Raw genomic sequence first — 21,146 nt, 5'->3', positions numbered from 1 at the left:
ATATACATTCTAATAAAAATAATAACTGATTTTTTAAAAAATTAAAAGCATTTATAGTATGGTGCATAAATTTGTATTTTTTTATCATATGTACTAATTTTTATAGACAATTGTATTTGAAATAAATCGTATTCATTGTTTTTTGTTTGATTCATATATAATGGCCTGGTGAGACTAGCAAAGCCCCTTTTAATACCAATTCTAGTTATTTGATTCCATCATCAGATTTCCTTTAAATTGTTTATTTTTTTCAGGGAGTCACTCACTTCACTGCTTGGCGGAAATAGAAGCAAAGGTGTTTCTGTTTATGATGATAAGTTGCCATCGCCTCCCTCAGGTGGAGGATTAGTGCCGCCTCCAAGTATGTATTTAATTTTTATTTCCAAGGCATAAAATAACACTTCAGAACCACCAAAGGGGTATAACGCAAAGCAGTCGGATTCCACGACTTACGAGTTCAAGGGTTTTACACCTCCACCTAAAGTGAATGGTAAGCGGCCCCCTTTGACAGTGTGTGCTCAGACGGATCCGGCTACGAGTCGAAGGACTACTCAGAATACCTGTAAGATTAAGCGCCGCCGCACCCAGTAATTTACACACTAGGCTGACCGACAAGTCAAAAGAGCTGTACAATAAGCCGGCGGAAATCGTAAACAAGCTGTTTAAAAGCCCGAGGGCAAAGAACTGCTACGAAAGCATTAAACTGGGATGGAAAATGGTAAGGGTGAGCAATAGACGGCGAACACAGGGAGGAGCAGTGGGAGGCATTTTCGGAGCCCTGACAGGAGGCTACGGAGCGCTGCGCAATCGAAACATCCTGATCTTTCCAATATCAGTGGTAAGCGCCGACAGTGGAAAATTGCATTCACAGGTGGGAGGAGCAGTCAGCTTCGGGTTCTTTCTAGGTAAGAGGGGTGGGAATAAGTAGCGTGTAGGCTGCGGAATGATAGTAAGGTGTTAAAAGTAAGGTTTAAGGAGCGAATAGTTAGCCGGGGGCACTTGCCTTGCTAGCCTCCTCCTCAGCAATGGACTTTAGCAACCCGTCGACGGTGTCCTCTTGAAGCATCTCAACATAGGGCTCGAACAGGCCGCCCTCGCCCTTGGAAAGCACGCCCACCTCAATCTTGTCGGCCTGAGGAGTAGAGGAGTCCATGGCCTTGGTGAGGACTCGAATGGCGAGCTTGATGGCCTGGTCGAGAGTAAGGTCGTCCTTCCACTCCTATAATATAGTGTTAGTGGCGTACGTGTTATTTATTCAGTAAGTGTACAAATGTGCGCGTTAGGGGTGAGATAAATACCTGTTTGAGAATCGACTGGGCAGACTGACTGTTCATCCCAATGGCAGTGGCCTTCCAGCCTGAGTAGTTGCCCGAAGGGTCAGTGTGGTAAAGCTGGAATCCGAGGTTGTGGTCCCACCCGGCGAAAAGAAAGCTGACTCCGAAGGGCCTGAGGCCGCCAAATTGCGTGTAACTCTAGGCAATATTAGGAATGTGAGGGCGTACCTGTTTAAGATCACAGATCTGAACGATGTGCTCCTCAATGGACTGAGGCTCACCGTAGGAGTAGCGATGTCGCTGAGCGTAGAGCTTGCACATGTTTATCAGAACGTTGGCGTCCGCAGTGAGACCGGCAACTGCGCAGAATATGTGAGAATCCAACTTGTAGAGCTTCTCGTTAATCTTCCCAGGGTCCAGGAGCTTGGAACTGATGGGTTTGTCGGCAACCAAAACGACACCGCTGTTGCATAAAACGCCGACGGTAAGACTGGCATTATTTATGGCCTCGAGAGCATATTCGACTTGATATAAGCGACCTTCCGGAGAAAAGGTGGTAGTACGTGAGTCGTACCTTCTGGACATTATTATATAAAAATAAGTGACATTTGAAATAAAATAAGCCGGAAAGGGAAGCGCAAATGAAAAATAAACTAATAGACTAAAAAGTGTGAGAAATGAAATAAGGGAAAAAATAATAAAACTGGAATCAAAAACAAACCCCCATGACGTTGAATCCAATGCACAGAAATATAAGTTTTAACAGTACATTAATTAATAAATAAGTTATCATGAGTTATGATAGAGCCATAACTATTTTTAGCCCGGACGGGCATCTGATGCAGGTGGAATACGCAATGGAAGCCGTGAAGAGAGGAGGATGTGTCGTCGGAGTTAAGTCAAACAACGCGGTTGTTATAGCAGCCGAAAGAAAGAGCACCACCAAGCTCCAGGACGCAAGGTACGTAACAGGGGGTCATAAATAACTCTTAGGTGTAACAAGAAAATACTCCAACTGGACGAAAATCTCGCCTTGGCGTTCGCTGGGCTAAACGCAGATGCCAGGGTTCTGGCTAACAAGGTACAATCATCACAGTAACATCGCTTTTAGACGAGACTCGAATGCCAGAGATACAAACTGAACATGGACGAACCGGCTAACGTAGGATATATAGCAAAGTATATCGCAAGACTGCAGCAGGTAAAAACCCTAGCCAAAATATGAAAATAAACTGTAGAAATATACACATCGCGGAGGAGTAAGGCTGTTTGGAGTCTCTCTGTTGATAGTGGGCTTCGACTCGAACGGGAAACCAGGATTGTTCCAAACAGAACCCTCTGGAATTTACTCATCTTGGAAGGCGCAATCAATTGGAAAAAACTCTAAGGTAATCTAGCCATTTCAATAATATATTTAGCACGTGCAAGAGTATCTGGAAAAAAACTATAAAGAAGACCTAAGTCCGGACGAATCTTTGATGCTGGCAGTGAAGGCACTGTTTGAAGTGGTAGAAATCTCGTCAAAGAGTATAGAAGTGGCAATTTTAAAATCAGACGGAATGACGATCCTGGAAGAAGAAGCACTCGAAAATATAGTGGAAGTGCTCAACACGGAGAAGATGGCTAGCACGTAAAACGAATATATCCAAAAAAATAATTTCCTCATATTTATCATCCATAATTAAGTAAAATTACACCACTGTTGATTAATTTCATTTAAATGAGCGCCTCCGACCATGGAAATATTAAATAATATGAGTTTGAGTGAAATAAATGAATTAAACGGCTCTCTAACATACGGATTGACCCTGTACGAAGTGCTGAGAGCACCTAGAATACCAAACCAAGCAAAATACGAAGATATCGACGCAACACTGAACGGATCAGGATTAAGAGAAGAAATAAGTTGTCCAATATGCTCAGGAATAGTATTAAGGTGTGTAGTAATAAAAACTTGTCTACACAGATTTTGCTTGAACTGTATACAAAAATGCGTAAGGATAGGGTAAGCAAAGGAGATATATCAGTAAATAAAAAATTAAAATAAAAATTATATAAGCATCATCATAATTATATACGCAATAAAGGCTGCACGAGTGCCCGAAATGCAGAAAGCACGTACCATCCAAAAGATTCCTTAAGGCGGATCCAATATACGACTCAATAATATCAAGAATAGTTACGAATGTGGAGGTAAATTGAAATGTGTAACAACTAAAAGCAAAAATTTTAGATATTTGAGAAGCTAAGCGACGCATTTACAGTGGCAATAAATAAAGGTAAAAAACAAACACACATTTGAAAAAATTAAATAGGAATAAAAAATGATCCTAACATTGAAATGATTAGAAGAAATTACCTAGACAAAAACCCTAAAGTAAACATAAAAGACGTAGAATCACGTGAGTAAAAGCAAAACTAATATCTAGCCAACGTATTGAGTTTAGACGAATTCTGGATACAAAATAAATTTGAAACGAATGTATGTAAAAAGGATTTTAAGAAAAGAAGGACGAGAATACGACACATCTTGCCAAAGTCGAAAGACTACGATAAACTGCTGTACAAACTAATATCGGACAAAACGCTACCTCAAATAGAGCCAAACGGAGTAAGAAATGCATAAATAAAATTAAAAATATGTTCAGCTGTGCTGTGACGGGTCCTTGACCATACATCAACTGTCAATGTACATTAAAACGTCAATAAACATTCCCACACACGCCAATATGTGTATCTACCTGAAGGTAAATTTGAGATTAAAGTAGCTATGAGTTAAAAATAACAAATTGTGCAGGAATCTAACTATATTCCACCGCTAAATGTGACGTTGGCGTTCTTGAGAAACAAGGTTAGCGAGCAGAGCTCACAAGGTTTCAGGTGTGCATCATGTCACATGAAGTACTTAACGTATACTACGGATCACCTATTTAAATTTGTAGTACTTTACATGTTATTTATCACTTCATCCTTGCGACGTAGCTCCTCCCTTAGCGATTCTATGTGCTTTGTGAGTGTGTTGTAGAGGGAGCAGGTGTTGACGATGAGCTGCGAATTCTGAGTCTCCAACAGTTTAACCTTACGCTCTAGACTTGAAATGGTAGAACTGCAGACTAGGTTGGTGCAGACGGAATCGTCCTGTAGAACGCGGCCCGTTTCAACTTGTTCCGGCAAGAAAACGGGGGAATCCTCCGAAACGACCGACGAATGGGCAGTGTGGGTGTCCAGCCGCTCATATAACGGCGTTTCCGCTGCGATATTCCTATTTGCGCTCGAGAGTTGCGCCGGTGGGTCAGTATTAATGTACGAGTCACACAGCGACACATATTCGACAAGACTGACCAGGTTGTCGATGGAAACGTCAGAATCCATGCTTAAACAAAAAACAAAGCTAAACTAATGTGTAATATGGTACAGAGATTAAGGTTAAGAAAAAATGAACTGAGGCGCTAGTGCACGCGGGCCTTCCTGGATTTCGACTTGGGCTTCCTCTTCGACCTGCGGTTGTCCTGCTTCATACGCCGGTCCACGTGCTTAAACATCTTCCTGGAGCCTGAGCTGGTGGCCTTAGAGGTCTTCGCGGACCCAGTCTTGCGCGAGACGACGTACACCTTTTCCCGCTTGTTGGAGCGAATCTTCTTCAGCCCCCTGAGCAGCTTCTTCGCGTTCCCGCCGCTGTTCTCGTCGTTGGATATTGCCTCGATCTTCGGCAAAATGCTCTTGTACCTCTTCTGCGCCCTCAGCGCCTTTCTGTGCTTGGCCTCGAGCACCTTCTTGATGGGCCGGTTCTTCAGCTCCAGCAGCTTCGCCTTATACTTTTTCATCAGCTCCTTCGTGACCGGGTACTGCCTCTTGTTGTGCTTGTTCTCGTCGTCTACGAACCAACTCGGCAGGTTCTCGTCCATGAACGTCTTTTTGTTGTACGCTCCGTCGATCAGCTCCATCCTCGTTTTCTTATTAATCATGAGCGACCCCAGGGCCTGCACCTGCGCCACAGCGTCGGGATCACTTGCCAGATCCTTGAATTCATCCGTTTTTGCCAAGGCCTGCACGTCCGAGTTTGAAATTGCTGGCACCACTTGGAAGCTTTCTTCTTCTTTATTCGACTCTGCCCTCCTGTCCCTCTTCTTCTTTTTTTCAACCTTTATTTTTTCCTTTTCCGGGTCCTGGTTAAAAATTTCCTGGTCGAACCACCTAGAGGATATCAGATCATTATCCTCTTCCTCCTCTTCCCTCATTGCGGCCGTGTCTTTCTTCACTTCTGAGTCTTCCTCAGCATCTGAATCTGCTACTGAGTGTACCTCTGAATCAGGATCTGACTCACTCTCCGACTCTGATTCCAACTCTTCCTCGGAATCTTTTGCCGCCTCTAATTTTGCTTCATATTGTAGTTTATCTATGAATTGCTTCATTTCCTGGGATTTTTCCATGTTCGCCTTCTGCCTCTTAGTCATTTTTGTGTTCTTCGGCTTTTCAGTTTCGTTAATCTTATCTATTGTGTGTCTGACCTCCAGATCAACGTCCATCTTCATCAGTCTCTCTGTCTCCGGGTCCAGTGACTCTTCAGGCTCATAGTCCTCAAGTTCAAGCTCAGATTCCATGTCCGTGGACGAATATTCATACTCGTCGTCTATTTCATTTCCTTGCAGCGACTCCAGGTTAAACAACTCAGGGTCTGGCTCAAGGTATGAAGTCGCCTCCTTGCTTCCCTTTCTCGTCCTTTTTAGCAACTTTCTCTCTTTTCTCTGGGCTTTTCTCAGCTCCAATTTTATCCTATCCTTTATCTTCTTGTCCTCTTCCTCAATATTCAATTCGGCGTCTTCTGCGATGTTTTTTGGCTCAACTTCGCTTTTTTCGGCTTTACTTTTATCTACTATCGGCAGCGCCTTAAGAAGTTTAAACCTCCACTTCAGCAGTGATTGTAAATCTGATTTCCCAGCCACCTTAAGGTCCGAACACAACAACTTAACTTCTTCTGTTGTTAACGGATCTTCTTCTATCTGTTTTACTAGTTTCTGGTCATCTTCGCGTGAATCTGTGTGTTTTGGTGCTGAGAATGTTATTTTATTGTTTGAAAACAGGAGATTCGCGGGTGTGTTTGATCTCATGAATTCAAGAACGGTAATTTCAGAGTAAATAGACTCATCGTATCCCTCTCTATTTCTCTTCTTCTGCTCTTTAAAAAGTTGATTAAGTGATTTATTTGTGATTTCGGGGGTCTTGGAGTCCCTATCTGAGTGGAACACATAATCGACGTTAAAGAGCCTTGGATCCAGGCCCTTCAGCGACTTAAAACCTATGCAAATTGCGAATATTTCTGCCGATACGTTTCTGCTACTCTGCGGTTTAGTCACCTTAATCCTTTCAAAGCAGTTTCCGAGCATCCATATCAGTGAATTGTAGTCTGAGGATCTGAAAATCTTAGTCACAAAGATTCCTCCCTTCTTCAGTATAGTCGAGGCTAGCTTTGCTGCGCTCAAAACCAAAACGTTCTGGTTAAAGGCGTCAAGATTCCAGTTTGAGCCCATGTTCGGCGACCCATCGTGCAGTACTACATCTACTTCTCCTCCCTAAATACCGTTTAAAAAAATATGAACCTACCTTCAATTGGCTAACTATCAAAGACCGGCACTTGGGCGTTCTAATATCCGACTGAAAAGTAATAACTCCTTTTATTGGTTTTATTGGGACTAAATCTACTCCGATAATTGTGCTTGAGACTGGAAGATGCTTCGAAGCTACTTGTAGCCATCCACCAGGGGCTGCACATAAATCCACGAGAGTGCTGAATATTAAGTTGTAAATTTAAAAGAACATCACTTGTATATAATATACTGGTCTCTTTAAGGTATAAATATTAAAAAATCTTACTTGCAGTTCTGAAATATGTTGAACTTCTTAGAAAGTTGTATAATCTTAAATGCGGAACGAGATCTATAGCCGTGTTCCTTGGCCAGATGATAATATTTATCTAATCTGTTCTTCCCAGTTTTTTTATTGGACTTCATGGCTTATACTAAATCAATAAAACGCACATTCTCAATGGAATATATTTGGCTACAGGAAACAAATAATCCTGGAGTAATAAATATAATAATCTCAGATATATAGATTTATGAACTTCTGTTTATTGTTAATTTATTAATTTTAAATAAAATATAAAATTAAATGTGAATTAAGTCAGGGTGTCAACGACACCATAATTACACCGATAATGACACCGAATATACCTGAAAAAAGAAATATTTGAATTAAAAAAATTACCTAATACACTTGCAAAAATTTCAACCATTAGAACCTTTACAAAAAGCTGTGGCTTCTGAGCGTCAGCCAAGGCACAAGCACTTCCGACAACACCGACAGATATACTAAATACAATTATTTGATAACTGTGTAAATTACCCGCAAGCCAAATTTGAGAATCCAACTATTAATCCAACAGCAAACATGGCATATCCCCGAAAAAGGTCATTAAAATACAACTCTGTGGCCTTTCTATCCATTATGTAATTGGTAGGAGCAGGTTCTCCGGTAAAGCGTGATGCTATGTTCATAAGTAAAACTGAGATGATTAAACCATATATTCCAATTGCTTCACAAAAAATAACAGACACAAGGTTTTTAACAGTAATGCGAGGTGACTTGACCGATCCGCCCATAATTGAGGGTCCACAAAGAAGTATTCCACTGTGAATAATAATGAATAATCCATGTTTGTATATAAAATGTGTTTAAATTTTAATATATGTAGGTATAAGTAAATATGTACATAAATATGCATAATAAAAATATTTCTAAAACAAAATAATTATATCTTACGAGGCTGCTCCAAATACAGAAAGTCCTAAAGAAAAAAATATACCCAAATATCCCCAAAATGAAGGGGATACTTCCTTGAGTAATGAGGACCATTCGAAATACATTTTAACAATACCAATAAAATATGATACACACTAGAAATTGCGATGAATTTAAATATTTATAATTTATATTTTAAGATGAATATTTATCATTAGTTATATAATAATTATTAAAATCGTAAGTATATAAATTGACTCATATGTCATGATGGGGAAGTGTAACAAAAAAATAATCAGTTTAATAAAATGTTGTTTATGTAAATTATAAATTTTAAGTAGTATATATAGTTCTACCGATATGGATAGAAATTTCGAGTTTGGTAACTCGAACAATGGGTTAACCAATTTTAATAACAACGATACACATAATTTAAATTTCTCATTTAACTCAAACGATGATTTAACTCATTTAGGCAAATTAAAAAACGAATTGCGGGAAAGCCTGGAATTTCTGGAAACAAAGATTAAAACAGAGCCCACAAATAATCAGGAATGGCAAATCATATTGGACCGTAAAAATAGCACTAAAACCAAATTAAATTCCGCAAATTCTCAATTAAACCAACTTCTAAAGCAGAATTCAATGAACTCAAACAGTGTAAAATATGTACAAATACAGAGATATAGTAGTATTTTTGATCAATTGACATCGGAGTTTAACAATGTTAGTAAACAATTGGATAGCAAATACCAAAGGTTTGTACTGTTCAGTTCACCCAACCAGTATTACACCGAAAATGAAAAGAATACAAAAGTATTTTACTCCAATAAAGGTGTAGTGGAGGCCATAAAAGATGTGGAATCGCTTGAAGACCAGGCTAAAATGAACCTGGAAATGATAAAAAGAGGTAACAGAAGGTTACTGAAAGCATATAATAGAGTAAATACAATGATAAATAAACACTTGGTAGATGTAAACAAACTTCAGAAAAGTATCTCCTACATCATGGCCAGAAATAGAATGATATTCGCAATCATAATAGGAATTTTCTTATTTTTTGTACTATATAAGATATTTTCATTGTTTTCTTAATCTTTTAAAACATGAAATGACGTACATGGATTAGTAAACATTATATGTTAGTTTATGTATGTGGTAGGTGAAACCGACTAAACAAAGGTGCAAGGTGCGGTATAATTAAGGTTTAATCAAATTCCATTATTTCTTGATAAATATGCTTAGAAAAATACAAGGCGACGAATACGTAGGAGAAGAATTGACCTGGTGTGTAGAAAACGGAGTGCTTCCAAACACCAGGTACACATTGGAAGGAAGCGAAAGAAACAAAGTATATTCATCATCAGAAATAGGAATTATATTTTCAAATCTACTGAATCAACTGTTTGATTCAAAATCATTTGTGGACCAGTTCAGAAAAGATGTACTATCAAATGTACCTGTAGATGTCGTCAAAGATGAAGCACAGAAGGATTCCACCATACATGAAGCACTTTGTAAGGATATTCAATCACTAGGATACAAAGAATCTTCAGCTTTTGACGTATTTTACTCATTGATAAGTGAGAAATTCCATACTTATAATAGCTATGATGTGCATATTGTAAGTGAATAAATAATAATTTTTTAGGCGATGTATTGATAATTTTGGAGTTTAAAGAACATAATTTAAAAAACGTTGTGGAGAATAACCTCCAAAATCAAATAATAACCAAGAAGAACTTTGCAGCATTGAAAGTATTCAGAATATTCGTTCATAAGGTTTTAAAAACTGCAGTTGACAGGATTGAAAGTGAGAAAAACATACTCAAAGTTGATTGCAAGTGGGTTGATGATGTGTATGTCGATACTGATCTTGTAAGCTTGTTGAACTGCGGGTCAGCATCAGGAATATACAACAGAATCCGGTTCACGCTTTCATTCAATAAAAAAGGTACAAAGGGCCCAGAAATTAGGAATTTAACAGGGTATCACATGGTTAAAGCAACCTTGATGGTTGAATTGGGGAAATTGTCAGCGTAAGTTAATTTAATATAAATCATTTTTCAGATCAAGGCAAATTGTATTCACAAGGTTGCTGAATTACTTATCAAGACTAATAAACATAGACGATAGGCATCTATATTCGCATTTGGTAGTTAAGACTGAATATAATTTAAATGTGTCAATATGGAATCTTGTGTATAGTGCAATAGAAGATTCCGGTAAGATAAAGACTTAAATGAAAAATGTGTAGGCATTAAAAGGTTGTATTATGATGACCATAATTTTATAAAATATCTGTACAAGTTGAATGCCAGAGGCATGAGCGTATTGAGATTATTTCGAATACTGGAATATAATTCTGAATCTTACATAGGAAATGAACAAGATTTTGAATTATTGAAATCGAACATCGATAAACAGAAATATTTTGAAGACACGAAACGCTATTATAATGATTCAAGTTTCACCAGATTGGTGTATAAGACCAAGGGAGTATCCTCGTTCGAATCAAGAATATATGAGATTTAAAATCTTAATGTAAAGTACAACGTATGTATGCATTTACTAAATAAATATAAAATATTTAAACTATAATCAGTTCACACCAGGCGGGACTCGAACCCGCAACCTCCGCTTTAGGAGAGCGATGCGCTATCCATTGCGCCACTGGTGCTCGTGACGAACCAAATTTTACAATTCATTTTAATTAAAATTCAACAAATCTTTCAAACGGATGGATCTAAATCATATTAAAATAAATTACATATTACTAACTTTATATTGCCTAAATTATGAATATAAATGAAAATAATTATGTTAATGTATCCCAAATTTGCCTAAACTTCTTAGAAGGTCGAGGAATCTTAGATGATTCTCTGTAAGAATATTATAAATATGTGAAAATGTGTATAAAATATAAAAATCTAGGAGTATAAATATATTTCGAATGGGGCTAGACAATTATAGAAAGAATCCGGGATTATACATAGAAAATCTAATTGAATACATATTAAATGTATCATAAATGTTTGCGAATGGTACAAGTTGTTGAATTTAAGGATTAATTTCCTATATTAAATTGAATCAAGAGATCTATTTAAAGATTCCACACAAATCCCCCATTATAGATCAAAAACTGTCTTCAGAATTACTACTAAAATCGGATTTAAAATTGAACTAATCACAGATTCTTCAAATATCCAATGGAAAATTGTGCCTGTAGCATATATTCAGATCACAAAGAACCAGCTTTACCGCTAAATGATAAAGTCGGAGTATAAAAACTCAAAGATTGAATACCATAAAAGGTTAATTGGAACTAGATATGCCAAGGCATAAACTGTTAATTACTGTAGTTTACTTGTCTGTCATGTTTATTAACAATTAAATGTAGTTCATAAATATTTAAATATTCACGATTTAACAATTTGTCAAAATCAACTCACTAACAGTCGTAAGTACTTTGTAAAGTATAATACAAAGGAGGATTTAACACTAATTGATCAGAGATTTAACAAAAACACAAGTTTTAACAACTAAATATAATTTAGTAGAGTCAAGTTTGTCACTAAATTTGTAAACAAATTAGAAGGTTTTAGCTTTGTATAACATACGATTCGTGTACATTGGAATAAGTTTCGTATGAAGATAGATACCTAAAATTATGATAACTTCGGAAGATAACAACAAAGGAGTAGTATACGGGGTTAACATGTCACAATCACAGTCAAAGCACGACTACCTGGCGAGACTGACGATGGACATGACGAGCCTGGAAATTTCGAGCGCACACACAGATAACCCTATGTCACAGACATTCACAGAGTCGAAGAGTTTTGGCTCAAGCGAATACAACTGGATGTCAGGGTTGGTGGAGTCTAGAGGAAGCTGTGAAACATCGAACACGTACATGTACGACTCGATAAACACGCAGCTGTCTCAAGATAAGCTGGGATACGCTTACGAGCCGAGCATATCGACTGAGCAGATCAACCCAGACGAGCTCGGTCTGGCAAACGTGAGTCTCCCGCTGCTAGACTACTATCCAACGTATAACGTGGAGGCTGAAAAAATTTCACAAGTCACACTGCCACATACACCGCAGGACTCAGTGCAGTCAAACACACTCAGCCAAAATTATAGGCTGCGTAACTCACAGTACAACGCTTCTGTATCATCAACAGACACAATTTCACCGCTGCAAATGTCATTCATCAAGTCGTACAGAAAAAACTTGTACCAGGCAAAAGATTCCTTCGTGTTCCTGAAAATATTAGCAACGCAGCTTGTGTCAGGAACAATTATTGGAAGAGGGGGAAAAGGATTAAACTGGTTTAGGAGAAAAAGTAAAGTGGAAGACATTGTTCTGTCAATGCCATGGGAACTATACCCGAAGACAGAATATAGAACACTACTACTTAAAGGCTCACTCAAGGCTGTGATTAAATCCACGTGCATAATCGCAGAACTCATGAACTCGAGGTATTCACTACTCTCAGACAACACAATGATGGTGATGGTGGTGCTCCCAGACCTGTTCCTGACAGCACTGGACGAGATTAAGAAGTCGACGAACCCTAACCTACTGTCAATCACACTCTTCAGAGACGAAAACTCGCAGCACCAGGAAATTGTTGCAGTGCTGAAGGGAGATAAGTCGAAGGTGAAGGACCTGGTGGCAGCAGTGGCGACGTCAGTGACGGAAACTGTGTCGCCCGAAAAATACTGTTTCGTCTCATACCCAAACTCTGACGAGTACCAGTACCACATGCAAATGTCGGACTCAGGAAGCGAGACACTCAAGCGCCACTCATCAACCAGAGCGCAATACTCAAACTACGCTCTAAAAAATCACTCGAGAGAAATAGACACACTGGTTCAACAAATTGAAAATTCAGTAGAAAAGGCAAACGGGAACCTAGTAACACTTTCGAAAATTTCAACACTGGTCAAACACAAGCCGGATTTAATGTCGAAAAATGTCGAGGTACACATAACACTCAAGGGCCCAATCCCGGAAGAAGCGTTCACAGTGATCACATCTTACAAGTGCGAACTAACCCAGAGTGAGCAGGAAAACGGGACCGTCAACTGCAAAGTCGCGGGCCAGTTCGCAGGATGCTTCGCAACACTCCTCTACATATTTACAGTCACGGACCAATCAAACCATGTATAAAGTAAAACACTAAAAAATAAAATATACACTACACGTTAGATAAGAAAGTGTTTACGTAGGTATATGCATTAGCGATAGTATTCGCTTTTGAATATGTGTTGGTGTATGTAGGTGTATTAACACGGGTAGTATTTGAATATGTGTTGGTGTATATAGGTGTATTAACACGGGTAGTATTTGAATATGTGTTGGTGTATATAGAAGACCAGTAAAAAGTTAACTGACTGCATATGGTTGGTGTATATAATAAGTAATTAGGTGGAATATACACAGTACAAAGAAGCTAGGAGATGCATATAGTTAAAGAGTAGATAGATAGTGTAAGTAATTGTTGAATGAAATTAATTTCAGAACAGATCAAGCAACCTCCTCCTTAAGAGGAGCACGAGTAGTCTGTTTCTTAGTTAAAGTGGCAGGGAAAACAGTAGGAGGAAGGTGCAAGTAGCTCCTCAAAAACTCAATGCCCTGGTCAGTGAGAGTAAAGTACAAGTGCTGCCAGTTGCAGTTCTCCTCAACGTAGTTCTTGGACTTGAGAGACCTCATAATCATGAGAACGTGAAGGTTGGGAACACTGATCTCAGGATGAGCAGGAATCTTAGGATTCTTCTGAACAACGAGAACGCCCTCTGAAAATAATTAAGTGAAAAGGATAAAAATAAACAAACCTTTAATCAGATACTCGTATATGGCAACCCTGTTCTCCCTAGGGATTAAACTGTATTTCATGCCAACGACCGACATAATGTCTGTGCTTTATAAAATAAAAGGAATCTAAAGTAAGAAAATATCGATTAAGAATGAAAGAAAGCGAAAATAAAAGTGGTGGAAAATTAAGAAAATAAACAAAGATATCAAAAACGTAAAACTCTTAGTAGTAAGTAAAGGGATGGAAGATGGGGTGGAGCCAAGAGTTGTAGAAAGGGCGAAAACAAAAATAACAATACACCCTAGAGTGAAGGTCTGTTTGATAAAAAGGTTTCACGATATTGAGAACAGTCTTCTACGCTAAACAGGGCAAATTGAGTTAAGAGATCAACCCAACTAATTAGTACAGCCAAGTCACACAAAATAGATTTATATTGATTAATATTTACACAAGATGTTGTTATATTAAGTGTCTCTTATAATATCGCATTTTGAGTGATTTTGTAATATGTGATTCTGTAAAATACATCGGTTCTGTGTCTCTAAATAGTTTGTCGCTGTTTATACGAATATTTACTCTGTATGAAATTTTATTGTAAATACGTAAACAGATTTGTAAATTAGTTGATTTGAATAAATTATAGTAATTTTTATCGTTTGTGATGGATAATTTTTACACATGAAAAGTAATAAAAATGAAAAGAAAGATAGAATCTATAACGAAAAATGATGATTCATATCCATACGAAGATATTTATGGATACGGAAAGACGAACGGAACGTCAATACCGAAAAAGGATCCATACAAAAATGATTTCCTCCTTCTGTCGAAGCACTATCCAATACTCAAGAAGCACATGACACTAAACCTGAAATGGAAGCCAAAAATGCCAAAATCATCAATGTATCACTACGACTTTAACCACCAGGACTCAGTGTATCATTTGTCAAAGGCGATTTTGAAGCACAACTATAACATGAAGTTGTACCTACCATGTGAATGTAGCATAGAAGAGTCATGTAACATGGACAAAGATCTGGATGAATACAATCAACGTTTGAGAGAATCGACAGCAAATCTTGAGCTGAATAGATTTTTAGCTCCATGTGTGCCAAACAGAGTAAGTTACATAAGAGCAGTATCAGGATTATTATCAATGGAAAGGAACAGTTCAGAGGCATTGGAAAACATAAATGAGGAGTATTCGTCGGATAGAGTGTTAAAGGGGAGTCAAGTGGTGGTGCTGGACATAGGAACTGGAGCAAGCTGCATATATCCGCTGGTGGGAGTTGCGGAGAACTCATGGAGCTTCATAGGTAAGACTGAATGAACGTAGATTGGTGTGTAGGAACGGATATAGACAGTTTGGCGCTGGAGGTGGCGAAGAAAAATATAGACCTCAATGGCCTGGATGGACAGATTAAGTTGAGACTCCAAAGCGTAGGAACGCTGATGTTCCACAAAGTGCTCAACTCGAGAGACTTCGTGTCATTAACAGTGTGCAATCCACCCTTCCACTCGTCAATGGAGAAGACTAACGTGAACCCGAGAACGTCGTCGACAGGAAGGGAAAGTGAGTTGGTGTTCTCAGTGCCACAAAACGCAGAACAAACAATAGAGCAGTTGTACATGGATTCGCAGGAAAATGAGACTGCGTCAGTGGAAGGTAGCTTGAAACACGTGTTTTCGGAGGAAGAACAGGGAGACGCAGCCTTCATAGAAGTGATGTTGAAGGAAAGCAAGTTTTACTGCCACAACGTGCTCTGGTTCACGTCACTCGTGGCGAAATTAACGACGTTGAAGAAGATTAAAGCACTTATTCAGAAGGAAATGAGAATGTACATGATGGATCACAAAGAACAGGAGCAGTTTCTAAGTACTAAAGTGGAAGGGTTGACAAACGAAAACAAAAGCATCAAATTTACACAACACACGGATAAAAAAGTAGAAGTTTCACAAATACACACCTGCGAATTCAGAACGTTCACGATTAAACTAGGAAAGCAGACGAGATGGGCAGTAGCATGGACGTACTACAACTCAGACCAGAGGATGAAAATAATCCAAAAGCTCAACGACACACCATCACAACAGGAAGATAACCAGTAAAATAAAAGTAATTTGGTAAAATATGTATAATACATAAAAGGCTGTAAAGTAATAATTATATGTAATTAGATTGGTAGTTAAAATAAAATAATATCATAGTAACAAAAGAAAGGTAACATTGGAGGAAATGTAAACAAAAGGATAAATAAATGGGTAAAGATAAAGTAAAAAGGAATAAAAATAAAAATAAATTTAAGATAAAGAGAAAAATAAACAAGGAAGATGGATTTAAAAGAATAAATTATAAAGAAAAAGAACAAAAGGAAATTAGTAGGAAAAAGATTAAAGATAAAGTATATAAAGTTTTTAAACATGAAAAAAAGGATAAAGATGAAGATAAATCAAAAGAAGATGATTTGAAAAATAAGGTTGAAGAGGAATCACAAGGAGAATTGCCGGAAAAAGAGGATCAAACAAAACCGGAATCATACGATACAAATGATTCAAGTAAAGTTATTAAATATAGAAACAAAAACAATGAAAATAAACATAAATAATGTGTAGGAGTTGTATTCATAGGGAATGTGCCCCTAACGATTAGTACGAAGTCGGAATTGGTGAAAAAGTTAAAGCTAGATCCAAGAATAGTAGAAGCAGTAAGGATTTGACTAATAAAATTACGGTTTAGGTATATTTTAGATCGCTACCAATAGACCCGAAGTATGCACGCAATAAGAAGATAGGAGTGATAAAGAAGAAGTTTTCAAACGTAAAGGATAACCAAAACGCATACGTGAAGCTGACAGACGTAAAATACGTGGAAGAAGTACTGAAGAAAAATGTACGTTAACAGAGTGAAAAGTTAATGTTCAGACGATGGAAGTTGATGGACACCATATATTCGTTAACAAAAATAACAGCGATGAATTTAGCGTATAAACATGAGAGTAAAATAACAATATTTAGAAATTCAGCAGAAAGAAGACAATATTCGTAGGAAGGCTGCCACCATCAGCAAACGAAGATGATTTGTACAATGTATTTATGAACATAAGTCCAGTGCAAGGTACGTGTGGAAAAGATAACATAAACGATTAGGGGTGAGGATAGTGAGAGACCCAGTGACGATGAGATCGAAGGTATAAAATTGATTTACACAGTTTTTAGGGCTTCGGATTCGTAGCATTTGATAACAGGGTAGCAGTAAAAGAAGCAATAAAGGAGTTTAACAATACAAAGTTTAAGGTAGAGAGAAGTTGAATAAAAAACAATTTAGGGATACACATTAAACGTGACAAAGTGCCTAGATGAAGTTAAATCAAAGGAGAGAAAAAAAGAATTTAAAAAAACGAAGAATAAAGAAGGAAAGAAAAAAAAGAAAAGGTCATGATGTTGTTGGGGAACCAGATACAAAAAACTCAATTAATATTATTTCTTACTAAGTAAAAATGAAAAATATTATATATTATATATATTTAAACATATTCTTGAGTATTATATGGAAATGTGTAAATTGCGAAGTCGACATGGTATCGCAGAGCACACCAGCCCAGAACACGGAGCAAGTTCAAAGTATGAAGCCCCAAGAGCCACAACAGTATGAGTCACAGGAGACTCCAGACCCTATGGCATTGAATGAAAAGCCGAAAAACGGTATGTGTGAAGATTTTTACACAACAATACAGATGTTATGGACGCAGAGACCACACTGGAGGGTAACGTAATAAAAGAAACTCCAGGTATTTTTAAACAAATTGGAAACAAATAACTGTTAATTTAGTGGAAAAACTGAACGAGTTGTCAAAAGGTAAGTTAATCTTCGAAAAAAAAAGCGATCTCAGATATATCGAATGAAATAGACAAAAATCCATACTATAAGCTGCCGGAGTTGACCAGGAAAATAAGAGAAATAGCAATACTACATCCAGGTATGGCGTGGATGACCATAAATGGTTTAGAGCTGATGAGAAATTTGGGGGTGTATGTCGTTGATATAGAAGGCAAAAAGGAGGAATCGGAAGAACAAGAGTAGGAACATCCCAGTATTAAATTAATAATTACAATAGGACGGAAACAAATGAGCTGGTACAAGAGGAAACGAAGGAAGTCCAGAGTAAGTTTAACAAATTTGATAAATGTGTTTTAGAAGAGGATATGAGATCAGAAGTGGATAAATTGATAGACAGGACAGGTAATTTAGCAATCGTTATAAATTTTTAGAAATGATGGAGGCAATGACGCCAGAGGAAAAGCTAGAGTACATTCCACAACTAAAAGAAACAATAGTGTATCAAATACTTAAAAACAGGGAAATACTGAAAGAATTGGCCGGCGAAATGGGATTCCAAGCAGAGGAGTACTTAGGAGGCCCTCACGAAGAACATGAGAATCAGCAATATGGTAATTATGACTATCAACAGGGATACCAGTACTACCCAAATTACGGGTACTATCCAAGCTATGGATACGGCCAAGGGTACGGAAGTTACCCAAACTACGGATACTACCCGAACTACGGGTACGGCCAATACTACCAGAGCTACCCATACTACCAAAACTATGCCCCCTACGGATACTGACTTTTGTGATGCGTGGAATCCCCCGATGTGTAAATTATATTTAATATTTGGAGAACAATGTATACGTTAATCAGCACGTTTAATAAACATATTTATATTACCAAAAATGTTACCGACAGTATTTGTAAAAGATGGGTTTTTATGGTTGGGAAGTCCAGGGTCCAGTATTTCACAAATTATACACATACACCTGACGTTTTAGATAGATTTAAGCACGTGGAATCGTCATTTAACAACAAAGCAGGCTCAGATGACTATGATCTTTACTTTGAAACTACGAAGGCTCAGAAAAGAACGTCAGATTCTAAAGACGCTGAACACTCACTGGATGACTACTCGTTAGAAAATGTGGAATCGGCACTTATGCAATTTGTCCCAGAATACATAGCAAACTCGAAAGGTGAGTACAGCGAACCACAAATATAATGTGTTTAGAAGACACTAGTGACACATTTATGACTCCCGGCCAGTGCTTCTTCCTGGAAAACAAAGATAAACTAATGGAAACAGTTAAAAAAAGGTACCATGAGGAGAAAAATGCTCTAAAAAACAAGGTAGATGGCGGATCTGAGGGCGAGGACGTGTATTCACTGCTATTGAATTACGACTTTAATGAGGAATCTTACGGATCATACGGCTCAGAATACACACAAACCAGGAAAAAGGAGCATCTGTGGGACTATAATTCAAACACGCTTTCAATTACAAGGTATCGGACAGACTCAGTGATAAAAATATTTAGAGAGCCCGTCGAGTTGATTAAGGGAGTAATGCCAACAATCCAGCAAATTGTGGAAATACTGGAGCAGGTACGAAGGGCAATCACACTAACGAATACAGGAACGCCTGGTCGATGTGTCAGTGATGGATATGGATAAGTGCGAAAGAAGGGACCAGGGACTGTACGTGATCATAGCCACGGGAGCCACACCAGAACACTGCAGGTTAGTGAGCACAGTTGATAACGGGGAATCCAGGAGAGTGGGAAGGATGCTCTACAACGTGATAATTGACCTGGAGATACCATTCGTGTCAAAGATATCGTACTGCTGCAGGTCGAGGAACGACGAGTGGATCGTATCACACCTCGGGCCACTGTCAGTCCACCTCATGACTGAGGAGGTGAGGAAAAGATACAGGTAAGAAGTAAGAGAATATCTTTTATGACTTTAGCCTGGAGGAGTTCTGGTCGGAGCACTACTCAACCAGGAGTGGCGCATCTTTGCAAAACCTGATCGAATGAGCCTAATTTGATAAATAACACGTATTATACAGCAATAATATTAATTTAAAAGTAAAATATGAGCTAGTGTTGACTATTTAGGCTCCTGTTTAGACTCGTTATCGGGAAGGCTGCGTTTCCTGCTTTTTTCGTAAGAAACGAACACACTGTGAGTTACGCCCATCCCCAAAATACAGCAAATCGCAGCGCACGTCAAGACAGTTAAACCTTCCTTGCGAGGAACACCGTAGAGCATAATCGCAGAAAATATGTACTGTAAACGGAAATATATAGGGTAAGAATTGCACACAAATTAAAAAAAGTTATGTGACGTTCTTAAAAGTAAAAACTGCCTCCTTGTTGGTCAGTTTTTTATAAACGGCGGAGAAGGTCTCGAGCTTGTCCTCAATGTTGTCATTCTGCCTGTCCTTGGGGTCCAAGAATACCTTGAGAACACGAGAACCATCGCTTCTCATACGAGTGCTAAAAATAAGTCAATAAAGGGGGAAAATAAAAAAAATAGAAATATGGAACTTACACTTTCCCAACAATTTCAGTAGGAGCTGCGATATCCTCTAAAACTGCTTCGTGGACACTCATCAAAGTACGATTCCTCGGCCTCTTTCTGAAAGCCTTGTTGTTGAATTGCTTTGACATTATTTTTCTCTGAGAGACAATAAAAACATGGCGTTTGGTTTTCTTTTCAAGCTCAATGAGGAGCCTGCCGTGAATACGGCGGACGTGATTCTGATATACACGGTAAGGAACAAAAACGACAACGGCGTTCTTTTTAAGAGCACCGACCTCAACTTCGCGACATGATGAAACGACGATTTTCTTGACATCACCCTTGAGGTCAGCAGTGCCGGAGGATTGAATATACAACAAACACTTAGCAACTTCCCTTTCTAAAGGAGTAGGATCCTTGCTTAATAGAAGTTTGTCTTCGGAATCCATGGTTAAATGACAAAATAGTAAAGATAATTTTAATATGGTTTAACAACGTAGTGATTTAAGGTTGTTAAAATGTGGTAAGACATCTAAAATCTTTATAAAGTTGCTAATCTTATTCTTTGCAACAAGAAATTTTCTACTTGCACAAAATAATGGTAAGATCAAATAAGCTATATAATAATAATGTGACATACTAGGGTGAGTGTAGATGGGGTGATTAAGTAAATATAAATGGGAGTACTTTATGGCATCTATTCAGTATATCTGAGTACATTAATTGATTCCAGAGGATAGTTATTTAATGATTTGGCCCTGATTCTTTCACAAACTCTAAATTTTTTAAGTTTTTAGTCTTACACAAAATTCGTTAGGATTCCATACATATAAAAGTTAATAAATATACATTTAGTGTTTTATAACAATAATCATTTTTTATTTAATT

At 38.0% G+C, this 21,146-nt stretch overlaps 14 protein-coding genes and 1 non-coding gene across 15 annotated transcripts; 7 read left to right on the top strand and 8 right to left on the bottom strand.

The window, feature by feature from the left end:
- Nucleotides 1–41: 41 nt before the first annotated feature.
- TOT_040000104 (proteasome component) lies at nt 42–1,859 on the bottom strand (the record flags this gene model as incomplete). The annotated part of the gene is given in 7 exon segments (XM_009693729.1): nt 42–201; nt 267–355; nt 427–687; nt 705–817; nt 1,000–1,219; nt 1,299–1,472; nt 1,503–1,859. 7 exon segments carry the CDS (start codon nt 1,857–1,859, stop codon nt 42–44), a joined length of 1,374 nt encoding a protein of 457 aa, XP_009692024.1.
- A 206-nt stretch (nt 1,860–2,065) lies between these two features.
- TOT_040000103 (proteasome subunit alpha type) lies at nt 2,066–2,908 on the top strand (the record flags this gene model as incomplete). Its single annotated transcript, XM_009693728.1, has 5 exons — nt 2,066–2,235; nt 2,268–2,355; nt 2,386–2,475; nt 2,513–2,662; nt 2,693–2,908. The coding sequence occupies 5 exons, from the start codon at nt 2,066–2,068 to the stop codon at nt 2,906–2,908; spliced, it is 714 nt and encodes a 237-aa protein (XP_009692023.1).
- Nucleotides 2,909–3,010: 102 nt separating this feature from the next.
- On the top strand, nt 3,011–4,208 carry TOT_040000102 (uncharacterized protein; the record flags this gene model as incomplete). The annotated part of the gene is made up of 8 exons (XM_009693727.1): nt 3,011–3,279; nt 3,362–3,467; nt 3,508–3,553; nt 3,590–3,676; nt 3,704–3,885; nt 3,923–4,021; nt 4,072–4,125; nt 4,155–4,208. The coding sequence occupies 8 exons, from the start codon at nt 3,011–3,013 to the stop codon at nt 4,206–4,208; spliced, it is 897 nt and encodes a 298-aa protein (XP_009692022.1).
- A 12-nt stretch (nt 4,209–4,220) lies between these two features.
- On the bottom strand, nt 4,221–4,646 carry TOT_040000101 (conserved hypothetical protein; the record flags this gene model as incomplete). The annotated part of the gene is made up of 1 exon (XM_009693726.1): nt 4,221–4,646. One exon carries the CDS (start codon nt 4,644–4,646, stop codon nt 4,221–4,223), a length of 426 nt encoding a protein of 141 aa, XP_009692021.1.
- Nucleotides 4,647–4,723: 77 nt separating this feature from the next.
- TOT_040000100 (FtsJ cell division protein) lies at nt 4,724–7,282 on the bottom strand (the record flags this gene model as incomplete). Its single annotated transcript, XM_009693725.1, has 3 exons — nt 4,724–6,844; nt 6,876–7,059; nt 7,146–7,282. The coding sequence occupies 3 exons, from the start codon at nt 7,280–7,282 to the stop codon at nt 4,724–4,726; spliced, it is 2,442 nt and encodes an 813-aa protein (XP_009692020.1).
- Nucleotides 7,283–7,454: 172 nt separating this feature from the next.
- Nucleotides 7,455–8,197, bottom strand: TOT_040000099 (vacuolar proton-translocating ATPase; the record flags this gene model as incomplete). The annotated part of the gene is made up of 4 exons (XM_009693724.1): nt 7,455–7,504; nt 7,539–7,642; nt 7,677–7,961; nt 8,094–8,197. The coding sequence occupies 4 exons, from the start codon at nt 8,195–8,197 to the stop codon at nt 7,455–7,457; spliced, it is 543 nt and encodes a 180-aa protein (XP_009692019.1).
- Nucleotides 8,198–8,432: 235 nt separating this feature from the next.
- On the top strand, nt 8,433–9,167 carry TOT_040000098 (conserved hypothetical protein; the record flags this gene model as incomplete). Its single annotated transcript, XM_009693723.1, has 1 exon — nt 8,433–9,167. The coding sequence occupies one exon, from the start codon at nt 8,433–8,435 to the stop codon at nt 9,165–9,167; it is 735 nt and encodes a 244-aa protein (XP_009692018.1).
- A 142-nt stretch (nt 9,168–9,309) lies between these two features.
- TOT_040000097 (conserved hypothetical protein) lies at nt 9,310–10,607 on the top strand (the record flags this gene model as incomplete). Its single annotated transcript, XM_009693722.1, has 4 exons — nt 9,310–9,655; nt 9,724–10,111; nt 10,143–10,297; nt 10,330–10,607. 4 exons carry the CDS (start codon nt 9,310–9,312, stop codon nt 10,605–10,607), a joined length of 1,167 nt encoding a protein of 388 aa, XP_009692017.1.
- A 72-nt stretch (nt 10,608–10,679) lies between these two features.
- Nucleotides 10,680–10,752, bottom strand: TOT_04t000001. Its single transcript has one exon. It is a non-coding gene; the product is annotated as a tRNA-Arg (tRNA).
- A 529-nt stretch (nt 10,753–11,281) lies between these two features.
- TOT_040000096 (uncharacterized protein) lies at nt 11,282–13,254 on the top strand (the record flags this gene model as incomplete). The annotated part of the gene is made up of 2 exons (XM_009693721.1): nt 11,282–11,353; nt 11,731–13,254. The coding sequence occupies 2 exons, from the start codon at nt 11,282–11,284 to the stop codon at nt 13,252–13,254; spliced, it is 1,596 nt and encodes a 531-aa protein (XP_009692016.1).
- Nucleotides 13,255–13,611: 357 nt separating this feature from the next.
- TOT_040000095 (40S ribosomal protein S10) lies at nt 13,612–13,995 on the bottom strand (the record flags this gene model as incomplete). Its single annotated transcript, XM_009693720.1, has 2 exons — nt 13,612–13,880; nt 13,920–13,995. 2 exons carry the CDS (start codon nt 13,993–13,995, stop codon nt 13,612–13,614), a joined length of 345 nt encoding a protein of 114 aa, XP_009692015.1.
- A 599-nt stretch (nt 13,996–14,594) lies between these two features.
- Nucleotides 14,595–16,009, top strand: TOT_040000094 (uncharacterized protein; the record flags this gene model as incomplete). Its single annotated transcript, XM_009693719.1, has 2 exons — nt 14,595–15,216; nt 15,249–16,009. The coding sequence occupies 2 exons, from the start codon at nt 14,595–14,597 to the stop codon at nt 16,007–16,009; spliced, it is 1,383 nt and encodes a 460-aa protein (XP_009692014.1).
- Nucleotides 16,010–18,669: 2,660 nt separating this feature from the next.
- On the top strand, nt 18,670–19,771 carry TOT_040000093 (uncharacterized protein; the record flags this gene model as incomplete). The annotated part of the gene is made up of 4 exons (XM_009693718.1): nt 18,670–18,928; nt 18,964–19,337; nt 19,369–19,667; nt 19,702–19,771. 4 exons carry the CDS (start codon nt 18,670–18,672, stop codon nt 19,769–19,771), a joined length of 1,002 nt encoding a protein of 333 aa, XP_009692013.1.
- A 73-nt stretch (nt 19,772–19,844) lies between these two features.
- Nucleotides 19,845–20,006, bottom strand: TOT_040000917 (hypothetical protein; the record flags this gene model as incomplete). Its single annotated transcript, XM_009693717.1, has 1 exon — nt 19,845–20,006. The coding sequence occupies one exon, from the start codon at nt 20,004–20,006 to the stop codon at nt 19,845–19,847; it is 162 nt and encodes a 53-aa protein (XP_009692012.1).
- A 67-nt stretch (nt 20,007–20,073) lies between these two features.
- On the bottom strand, nt 20,074–20,707 carry TOT_040000916 (40S ribosomal protein S7; the record flags this gene model as incomplete). Its single annotated transcript, XM_009693716.1, has 2 exons — nt 20,074–20,233; nt 20,289–20,707. 2 exons carry the CDS (start codon nt 20,705–20,707, stop codon nt 20,074–20,076), a joined length of 579 nt encoding a protein of 192 aa, XP_009692011.1.
- Nucleotides 20,708–21,146: the final 439 nt, after the last annotated feature.

This window comes from Theileria orientalis, chromosome 4 (genome assembly GCF_000740895.1).
Source record: "Theileria orientalis strain Shintoku DNA, chromosome 4, complete genome".
In the NCBI taxonomy this organism is placed as follows: Eukaryota; Apicomplexa; class Aconoidasida; order Piroplasmida; family Theileriidae; genus Theileria; species Theileria orientalis.
This window is presented reverse-complemented; position numbering and strand designations above follow the sequence as displayed.